The sequence below is a fragment of the Phodopus roborovskii genome, unplaced genomic scaffold (genome assembly GCF_943737965.1).
Source record: "Phodopus roborovskii unplaced genomic scaffold, PHOROB, whole genome shotgun sequence".
Taxonomy (NCBI): Eukaryota; Metazoa; Chordata; class Mammalia; order Rodentia; family Cricetidae; genus Phodopus; species Phodopus roborovskii.
The window spans coordinates 2,848,993-2,860,523 of NW_026126525.1; the positions used below are offsets into that span (position 1 = coordinate 2,848,993).

At 42.8% G+C, this 11,531-nt stretch overlaps 1 protein-coding gene across 1 annotated transcript; it reads left to right on the plus strand.

Annotated features, from left to right (window-relative positions):
- The first annotated feature begins 6,097 nt into the window (after window positions 1–6,097).
- LOC127232177 (polypyrimidine tract-binding protein 1-like) lies at window positions 6,098–8,077 on the plus strand. The gene is given in 2 exon segments (XM_051198160.1): window positions 6,098–7,510; window positions 7,512–8,077. Coding segments are annotated over 2 exon segments (1,581 nt in total). The 5' UTR covers window positions 6,098–6,140; the 3' UTR covers window positions 7,723–8,077.
- Window positions 8,078–11,531: the final 3,454 nt, after the last annotated feature.

Genomic DNA, 11,531 nt, shown 5'->3' on the forward strand with positions numbered 1-11,531 from the left:
CTACAGATCCCAGCATTGTAATGTGTAGATCATGATGAAAACTTAAGGAACACTAAAAAAGTGAGCAAAAAATTAATTAATTAAAAAATTAAATATGAATTAAGCTGAGGCGTTTCTGGGCAGCCCTCGCCTCGGGAATATTCACGGATGCCTTGTTTCTGAACATGCAACATCCGTACTCTGCAACCTGCATCCCCTTGCACCACAGAGGGCCAACAAATGCTGCCTGGGACACACTAGCTCAGAGTCAAAACTTGAACACTGTGAACTGCAGTGTTACTAAGAGAACTCTTTCTGTTTTTTTTTTTTTTTTCTAGTTACATGTCATGAGACTAGAGAGGGTACCACAAGAAGGGAAAGGAGATCGTAGGGAGGGGGAAAGAGAGTATATGTGAGATGAAAATGAAAGAAATTTCCTGGGGTAGAAAAGTACAAAGAAAGAGAGCGAGGAGAAGGGAGGGAAAGAGCAACAAAAATAAGTTGTGTTTGGAAATGTCATAATGAAACAAACACTTTGTATACTAATTTAAAACGAAAGCGATAATAATCATTGTATAAATGGCCATTAGAGTTGCTGACTTGAGTTTAATAGAAAATTGTTAAGTTGGCTTGGGCTTGGGAGTTGGACAGAATTTCCAATAATCTCTGACAGAACCCTACATACACTTCCAACATTTTGTACTATGGATTTATGCAACACTGCCTCAGCCTTGACAACTATAAAATCAAAATATAGGTCTGCTTGGAGAACTGTTTGTTGTGTGAACTTTTCCCAGGGAGATGAGAGCAAATGTTACTCACCTCAGAGAAGGCACCAACAACACATCAAAGCAGTGATTCCACTCAAGTCTACTTGGTGAACCAATGAGTTCATTGGATTTACTTATAAGAGCATAGGCACACGGTGATTAGTGGGGTACAGGAGACCCCAAATGAGGCACATCATTGAAAAAAATCTCACCCCAGTAAGGGTGACACCTTCCACCAGAAGGTGTAGATAAAGTCTCCCATTCCGTGATATAGTACAGCATCTCCCAACCATGTGCAGTTCAGGCAAAATTACATTCAGCAAAAATGAAGTCGCATCTTGAATGAGCTGAAAGAAAACAACTGGAAATTTCAAGTTCTATTTAGAGGGAAAATGTCCTTCAAAATGAAAATAGCATAAAGATATTTAATTTTCATTTGTGATAAACAAATGAGAGACTTTCTCACCCTCAGACCTATACTAGTTCTTCAACCAAGACACTGAACCCAGGTATAAACATGGAAATGTAGCCCCCAAAATGGAAAGGATAAAACATGCAAGCAAAACTTAATAATGGTAATATAAACAATACCAGTGACAATATAATATAACTCAAATATATATTAGATAAAAATATAAGATAATAAAGACAAAGGTAAGGAGTAAATTGCTGTATATTGTTCTATGGACCTAATGTTATCTGGGAAGGTACAAAGTATCAAGTTTTATTAAGTCAGGGACCTAAATTTTAATTTCATAACCACATAAACTATTAGATATAAAGGCAGGAACGGATCTCAGTAGTAGAATGTTTGCCTGACATGCATAAGCGCCTAGGTTTGATACCTAGCATGATACACAAAAATTAAATACATGCGTTTTGTATCATGCCTGGCTACTTCCAATTTATTGTCACCTTTAAGTTTTGCTAACAGAGTAGAACAAACTTAGGATCTGTTAACTCACTTTAGCTTCTCCACACCTCAATTTCTGCATGTGTAAAACAGTGATAACAATATATACTTCAAGATCCTAATGACACGTTAGATGGTATGTTTAAAATGATGGACAGACAGATAGACAGATAAGGTCTGGTTGGATTTTAGCTCCGAAAACTTTCCTAATAATACATTAAAAATACTTTGACATTTTGCACACATACATTCATTTTGGGATATCTCCAAGAACTTGATGTTCTCATGTCAGTTACTTTCATCATGCCTTAAAAAAAAAAAAAAAAAGAAAGAAAGAAAAGCTATATGGTTTCTTGAATTGCAAGTATGTATACTTAAAGAACTCTTTAAATATATGTGTGAATATATATTTAGGTATGTGTATATGTACATAAATATAACAAGTCATTTGTATATTTAAAACATTTCTCCTCTACTGTTTTATTATATCTATAAATATGTTGCTTTTTCACTAATTAAACATTTTGGTGAGAAAATTAGGGGAGGAGGATGACAAAATATCAGCCAGAGTTTCTTGAGGGATGTCATTGAGAGACCAGAGAAAAAGAACAAAACAGTTTGTGGAACACTGAAGCCTGAACCCAGCCATTAGCAAACCCAAGGGTCACTTGGAGGGGATGGGGATATGGGGATCTCTGGTGTCCAAGAATCTTAAGAGGGATGTTCTAGGGGACAGTGTTTTCTTTGTGACTCTGTGTTAACCCATGAACCACAGTTTGTGCTTAAAATGTGGCAGAAAATTTAAGTAGAAACTTGTAATGAGTAGCTTAGTGTCTTACAACCATATATTTGGCCAAATGAAGGTGTGGCTACATAGTATTTCTCTTTAGGTGCCCCCCCTTTTTTTCAGGGTAAAGGGTTGGGCTATTCTCAGCCATTTCTTGTGAGTGTGTTGCTTCCTTTGCACTCAAATGTTATTTTCCTGGCTTGGTGAAGGGGTCATCTCTTATGTCTGCCACCTCTGAATCTCAAGACTGTGGTGGCTGTTTAAATAATTCAGGAGGTACTCAAGAATGACCACAGTTCCAGAAATAAGCAAGGAAAACACGAAATAAATGAATGTCAGGTCTTTTAGACTGTAGTAGTAAAGTTACTGGTGAAACAATGTCTAACCCTACAAATATGCTTCCCTGAAGTTAGCATGCAAATATACTTAGGCATTTGAGTTTGCTTTTCTTTTGGTGCTCTGCAAATACCACGGAGAGGTCAGAAGTGGAAACTCAGGAGGAATTTGAAGGGCTAGAAGACCACTCTGGCTAGCCTAAAGTCCTGACCTGAGGGGTGGATTATTGCACTGGCACATTCTTCTGGTCTGCCTAAAGAGGAAACACCATCAGCGTAAGCTTCTAAACCTCTCATGAAGTATTCTAGTTGAGTAAAGGCTCCAGGAATTCTTACTCTTGTCACATTACCTCTAAAGACTAACAAAGAATAGTTACTTGCTTCTTTATTTATTCAATAATACCTAGAGACCCTTCACTATGAATATGGTCACAGAGTTCTGTGCTCCAAGGATAAAGGAATAAAGGAAATGATCTAAAAGTTGTAATCAAGTAAAAGAAGGCATTGTGAAATACAGGTTCATGCCCTGAGATGGTTACATTACAACCTAATTGTAAAAATTCTTCAAGAATGTGCTGTCCAGGGGAAACTGTTTTGTTCAGCAGGGCGATCTTGAGCATGGCTACTTTTTCTTACCAGGTATGGAAACCAAACTCTCTGCAAGAGTAGGCAATATTTAGTGAGTATGCCTTGGTTTTCATTTTGTTTTGTTTTCTGAATCAGGGTCTTACTGTGTACCCTTGGCTAGCCTTGAATCCCCCCATCTCTTGCCACAGCCTCTCAAGTGCTGTGATTACAGGTGTGTGCCCAGGCAGGAGTGGGGGAGAATCCTGTAGGACAATGGTTCTCAACCTATGGGTTGTGACCCCTTCGGCAAATTTCTATCTCCAGAAATATTTACCTAACAATTCACAACAGTAGCAAAATTACAGCAATGAACTAGCAGCAAAAATCATTTTACAGTTGGGGGTTACCACAACAAGAGGAACTGTACTAAAAGTTTCACAGCATTAGGAAGGTTGAGGAACACTGCTAAGGAAACTCAGGAGGAACAATCAATAAAACTGTCATTTTAGGGACAGCTTTTCTAACTCTCTTCTAATGTGATGTCTCTCATCTTGCTGGCAAGTTAGCTTCCTCTACAAGCTTCTTTGCTTCTCTGTCTTAATCTCAGTTGGGATGCCCTGGTTTTTGCCAAAATTCTAAGTTCAATTCCAGCAGAGTAAACAAACCTGAGCTTTTTTTTTTTTTTTTTTTTTTCATATTGTCCAGAAACATCCAGAGACCCAGCAATGGAAATGGAGAGGTAAAATAGCAAAATAGTTTCTAGGACTAAGAGGACATGGAATAGATGCAGCAAAAACAAAGTTAAGTCATTGAACATATGGAGAGGAGAATTCAAATTAACGGTACCAAACTTACACTAAGAAGCCAGGTATGTGGGCACATGCCTATAACCTCAGGACTCAGAATGAGGCTGGGGGATTACACTCAGCTCAAGGTAATCCTAAGCCACGTAGTGAGCTGGAGACACAGACTACATAATGAGAACTCATCCCAACAAAAGGTAGTTAGGAGGGAGTGAAAATGGGAAACTCCAGAAACTGAGTTAGAGACACAAGGTCAATGAACAGAATTTGATTGATTTTCATCTGCATTACATTTCCCCTAATACTATTTACACTAGTCTTTTCTTACATACCATGGAATTTTCTGTGGAAATCACCTGTAGTGGAGACAATGGTGTAGAAAGGGATGTCGGGAAGGTATCACAATGCCAACCACGTTGCCTATGGTTTTACCTTATGTAAATCAAATGGTGAGAATGGCCATTTGGCTTGTCCAGTAGATAACCAGTGTGGAAATTACCATTCTAGAAGCAATGGCACACTTTGGCTGCCCACTTGTTTAATAATGATCATCTAAGGACACTAAGGCTCAATCTAGTTGCATCAGCTTTGATATGAAATAAGATAGCCCGGGGAGGTGTATGGATAGAATAGGTCAGTTTGGGCACAAATAGAGCATCTGTGGGGGGTTTATTCTTTAGTGTTGTAGAAATGGTCATTTTTGTAAGTATCTGTGACCCTGGTTGTGAGATTTTTTTTATATTACACACGCACACAGTGTGTGTGAGGGGTCTTTATCTACTTTTCTCAATAGCAGGGCACTATCCATACTAGTGTAGGATCCTTGAATGAGAAGACCCAGATGTCCCAGAAGCTGGTTAGACTATCAGCCCTGGTGTCTAAGCAGCAGGAGGAAAAGAATGGGTCTTAGGAGGAGTCTATCAGTGACCTCTATACGTCCAGATTTGGTGACAAAGCAGAACAGTGTCTTAAAGCAAATTCCCTGAGAAAAACTGGTGGGAGAGAGAGGACTCAGCAAAGACTTTGGATTACATGTATCTTCAAGGTTACTTATTTATTCTGCCACTGTGTATTTTGAATAGTAATAGGCCAAACTTTTTTCAAAGCAGGCCAGGCAGTTTGATGCATTGCTATTTTGGATTCCTACTCCTTCAGTGACAGTGTCTCCCAGTACCTGTAAATGTAGTCTTGTTTTTCCTCGGTAGCATACTATCAATACATGATGAATACTTAACCTCTGTGTCGTGCCTCTTTGTGGGGGTTGGTTGACCCTTTCACAAGGGTTGCCTAAGACCATAGAAAAGCACAGATATTTATATTATGATTCATAACAATAGCAAAATTATAGTTACAATGAAGCAATGAAAATAATTTTATGGCTGGGGATCACCACAACATGAGGAACTGAATTAAAGGGTTATAGCATTAGGAAAGTTGAGAGCCACTGAATTAAATGGATGTAACTTTAGGAAATGTTAGCATAGAGCAATCAGTGTACAACCAGAGGGAGACTGAGAATTGAAATAGAACAGCATCTAGAACTTGTGAACAATGGATGAGATCCAAATGAGTTTAGGGCAAGTGTGCTAAGGCATTGATAGCTTTTCAGAAATAGGTTAATGAGAAATATATACTCCCAGAAAAAAAGGTGAGTGAGAAATTTTATTCAAAAAGAAATACAGGACAAAATATTCTAGAATATTGAAAAGTCTGCCAAGTAAATACATTAGCATTACAAAGTTCATCATGTGAAGTTTAGTCATGGAGTGTTTGTGCCCATGTATGTCAGCTAACGTTTAAAGAAGTTCAACTGAAAATTGTTCTTAATGGTAAATCTCACAGTGATGTGGAAAGATGACCTCACAGTGCCATGGAGAGCTGTGATTCATGAGAATATGTCACTCAGACTATATTCATTTATAAGGTTCTTCATGCTGGCTATTCCTGCGCCTCCGCTCCGTCCCCCGCGAGTCTGCTCTGTGTGCCATGGACGGCATCGTCCCAGACATAGCAGTCAGTACAAAGCGGGGATCCGATGACGAGCTCTTCTCCACGGGTGTCGGCAACGGCCCCTTCATCATGAGCAGCTCGGCTTCAGCAGCCAATGGAAATGATAGCAAGAAGTTTAAAGGTGACAATAGGAGCACGGGAGTCCCTTCCAGAGTGATCCATGTCCGCAAGCTGCCCAGTGATGTCACTGAGGGCGAGGTCGTCTCTCTGGGACTGCCTTTTGGGAAGGTTGCCAACCTCCTTATGCTGAAGGGGAAGAACCAGGCCTTCATTGAAATGAACACAGAGGAGGCTGCCAACACCATGGTTAACTACTATACGTCAGTGGCACTGGTGCTGCGTGGACAGCCCATCTACATCCAGTTCTCCAATCACAAGGAGCTCAAAACTGACAGCTCACCCAACCAGGCACGTGCCCAGGCAGCCCTGCAGGCTGTAAACTCTGTGCAGTCTGGAAACCTGGCCTTGGCAGCCTCTGCTGCTGCTGTGGATGCTGGGATGGCAATGGCAGGCCAGAGCCCAGTGCTCAGGTTCATTGTAGAAAACCTCTTCTACCCAGTGACCCTGGATGTTCTGCACCAGATTTTCTCTAAGTTTGGCACAGTCCTGAAGATCATCACATTCACCAAGAATAATCAGTTCCAGGCCCTGCTGCAGTATGCTGACCCTGTGAGCGCCCAACATGCCAAGCTGTCACTGGATGGCCAGAATATCTACAATGCCTGCTGCACATTGCACATCTACTTCTCCAAGCTCACTAGTCTCAATGTCAAATACAACAATGACAAGAGCAGAGATTACACTCAGCCTGACTTGCCCTCTGGGGACAGCCAGCCTTCGCTGGACCAGACCATGGCTGCAGCCTTTGGTCTCTCTGTTCCTAATGTCCACGGAGCGCTGGCCCCCCTGGCCATACCTTCGGCTGCTGCGGCTGCTGCGGCTGCTGCAGCTGGCCACATTGCCATTCCAGGCTTGGCAGGTGCCGGAAATTCTGTCCTTCTAGTCAGCAACCTGAACCCTGAGAAAGTCACACCCCAAAGCCTCTTTATTCTCTTCAGAGTCTGTGGTGATGTGCAGCGGGTGAAGATTCTGTTCAACAAGAAGGAAAATGCACTTGTCCAGATGGCGGATGGCAGCCAGGCCCAGTTGGCCGTGAGCTACCTGAATGGGCACAAGCTACATGGGAAGTCAGTGTGCATCACACTGTCAAAGCATCAGAGTGTGCAGCTGCCTCATGAGGGACAGGAGGACTAGGGCCTGACCAAGGACTATGGAAGCTCACTACTGCATCGCTTTAAGAAGCTGGGCTCCAAAAACTTCCAGAACATCTTCACACCCTCAGCTACTCACCACTGTGTCAGAGGATGATCTCAAGAGCCTCTTTTCCAGCAACAGTGGTGTGGTCAAAGGCTTCAAGTTCTTCCAGAAGGACCGGAAGAGGGCACTGATCCAGATGGGATCTGTGGAGGAGGCTGTGCAGGCACTGATTGAACTGTACAACCATGACCTGGGCGAGAACCACCACCTGCGTGTGTCCTTCTCTAAGTCCACCATCTAGGTGCCTGTGGGCCTGCAACAGCTTCCACCATTCCAGAAAAGCCACTTTAAAAAGCAGCTGAAGTGACCTTACAGACCAGAGATTTTATTTTTTTAAAGAGAGATCAGTTTACCCATTTTTTAAAAAATTAAATCTAGTCCACCTTGCCATGGCCAGAAATGGCTTTGGGCCACAGAGGCCCACTCAGGCCAGGCACCATGCCTTGAGGGGCTCAGGTATAAGGCCACAGCGGTGCCCCGAACACAGCCGCTTTCTTGTGCCTTACAAAACCAGCCCACCTTGTGGCTGCTCACCCAGCCTCTTAGGCCACCAGTCTGTCTAGACCTGCAGGTGAGCCAGATGGCCTGCAGCACAAGCACAGGCTCCCTATGCTGTGCAGGAGTTGGGGCCACTGCCCCCACCCTTATAAACAAGTGACATGATTCTCCCATGTCCCTGGCCAGCCTGGGGGGGGGCCCAGGTCCAGGCCATCCTCAGCTGCCGTGCCTCATGTGACCTTTGTATTCTATTCTGTGTGGTCGCAGATACCCGTGCCTAGCAATATTTCCACTTGACCAAATACCTGAATCTTTCCCATTTATATGCAAGAGATATAGTTTTAAGTAACTTTTTATAGCAATGATACAATGGTATGTGTGTACTCTAAGCTTCTATGTCCCTGTGCTTGTCCCCTCCTTTCCCGGTGACCAACTTGTAGGTGGGACCCAGGCCAGTGCTGCCTCTGTCTGGAGAAAAACAGCTCTGAGACCAGTGGGTTCTTACCTTCAAATTTTGGACCAAAGTTTTGTTTTCTGCCCGCCTCTGACTAGGCCCAGGTGAGGGGCAACCTCTAGGCCTTAATGCCCCTACCAAATGCCCATATCATGCCTAGCCTGTCTGGGAGGGGTTCCCTGGACCTTGCTTCTGTGAAGGAGTGGCAAGAGTGTAAATATTTATGATTTTTATACCTGTGTGGGCCTGAGGCGGTGCAGCAGTTTTTTATGGTGACAGATGTATATTTTGGTAACAACTACAGGATCAGTATTGTCCCAGGGCCTGCCCTGGCCACATTCCACCCAGTCCCAGATGGTGTGCTGGGGGAGTTTCCATTAAAGCAGTTTGCTAACCTGTGCCTTCCCTGAGCCCTTTACTCTGAGCTGTAGAGGTATCAGCCGGGCTGGGCCTGGACTCAATAAACAAACGCCTGTGTCTTGCAAAAAAAAAAAGATTCTTCATGCCTTTTTTAACTGACGAAAATTTTACACTATAGTAGATAAGCTTTTAGCATGTGCACATGGTAAAGTCCACCGTCTTTTGTCACTCCCACTCCAGGGCATCCGGCGCCCTCTTCTGGCCTCCATAGGCACCTGCATTCATGTGCACAAATGCATGCACATCATTTTAAAAAAAATCAATGAATCAATAAAACCCTAAGTTGAAAATGAGAAAAGTGAAATGAGTAACAAACGAACTGTTCCCAAGACCTAGTGGCACTGTGGAATTCCCTGGAAGTGCCTGCCGCACACAGACATCTGGTGGTTCTGACTCTATTGTTTCCTTTAATGTGGTGTTCACAAGGATAGCATTACATTAATACCTAATGCACACAGTGATTTGATCCCTCCCCCTTCTTTCTTTTCCTTCCCTTTACACTCCTAACCTGCTCTCTCCAACCCACTTCTACTCTCTCATTCATAAACACCTAATGTGCATCTTCCCCCTCACCTCTATATGCTCATAGGATCTCGTAAACATTTGTTTTCTTTATGAAAACCCATACACGTACAACATCTCATATTCTGCTCCACAATAAATGTGCCATGATATCATACACTCTGGGCATGATATGTATGCCATAATCCTCCAGTCTGTGGCCATTCCTTATTAATAGTCATTCATCTATTATTTAATTACTTATTCATCTTGACTACCAATCAGGTTCATTTGACACATTCCCTTTTCATCATGTGAGACACATTGCCAAGAGTGGTAAGAAACCATACAATGAGCAAGCTTTTTAATGTCTCTTAGGTGCTGCATTTGCCCTTGGGTAAGTTTGAGAAATTTGCTTTAAATAGTAGACATGTCATATATTTTTTTTACTTTTGAAGATGGAGAGATGGCTCAGTAGTTAGGAGCACTCACTGTTCTTGCAAATGACTCAATCTTGGTTCCCAGTATCCACATCAGTTGGCTCACAACAGCCTAACTCCCTTTCCAGGTCCCCATGGGTATCTGCATATACATGGTTCACATAAATTCACACAAGCTTCATTAGGATTCTATTGCTGTGACAAAACCCCATGACCAAAGCAACTTGGGGAGGGATGGTTTAATTTAGCTGTATACATTCATATCAAAGCTCATCATCAAAGGAAATCAGAACAGGAACTCAAAGAGGGCAGGGACCTGGAGTCAGGAGCTGATGGAGAGGCCATGGAGGGTGCTGCTAAGTGTCTGGCTCCTGATGGCTGGCTCAGCCTGCTTTCTTATAAAACCAAAGACCACTGGCCCAGGATGGCACCACCCATGATGGTTGAGACTACCCATATCAATCAATAATTATGAAAATACTCTACAGGCTTGCCTACATCTATATCTTGTGGAGGAATTTCTCAATTGAAGTTTCCTCCTCAGATGACTCTAGATTGTATCAAGTTGACATAAAATGTTCTAGCTTGACACACAAACATCTCACCGTTAAGCCATAATCTTTCTGTTCTTGTTCATTCTCAAATCATACACGGATATCAACATTACAATATAAACACTCCAAATGTTAAACGTTCCATGGCCTTTAAAATTCAAACACTTAAAATTCAGTCTCTCTAAAATATTCAAACCCTTTTAAAATCCAAAGTCTTTATGTAACCCCAAAATCTTTTTAAAAGTTCAAAGTCTTTCAACTGTGGCTCCTGCAAAATCAAAAGTAAGTTAAACCCTTTCTTACTCCAAGAGGGAAGAACCAGGGCAGGGTCACAATTGGAGCAAAGAGACCCAAATTTCCACTACGTAAATAACTGAATATCCAATCGTCAGGGATTTGCTCATCATCTGCTGGGCTCCCGCCCAGGGCCTGGGTTACTTCTCAGCTCCTCTCTCTGCAAGATACACAGTTAGTCTTCCAGGCTCAGGTGGGCTCCACACCACAGCTGCTGTTCTTGGTAGTTCTTAGTTGTCCCGTGGTACTGATGACTGGGCTGCACTTTCACTGACATCCTGTCCCGGGCCCTCTTCATGGTATAAAGCCTCAGTTTTTTCGTGACTGCTTCAATCCTGGGGATTATACCTAACACTTTTTATGCTCTCCACTGGCCCCCCCAAGGCTTCCCCGGGCCTCTCATAAACAAACCTCAGCTGCTCTCCATGACTCCCTAAAGCCTTCAAAACCTGGTGTGACTGTTACAGCTGCCAGCACAAGGCACAGCCTTGGCCACCTCTAGAACACAGCTTCTGTGAGCTGACTGTGGAAACACTTCCCAGAAGATTTCACCTCAGTGACACTCTCTTCACTGACTTGTAGTCAGTTCTGATTAGGTGAAGTAAGCCAAAAGTTGGTGACCTGTAAACAAGATACTAAGTCAAATAACAACATTACATGTAATGAAAGAAATTTCTGACTAGTTTTATTGAGTGTCCCCTTACCTGTTCTCTGTGTGCAATGTTCCCTAGTCTACTTTCTCTTAACTTTTGTTCCCTCCCCCAAAATGAGCTGCTGCTGAGTTGTGGATGTTCTAGACCCAGGAAGAGCATCTTGCCTCTCTTCTCCACATACTATGAATAGCATGGGCTCTGGCCATGGGCACAGCCCACACCACCATGGGACTAGC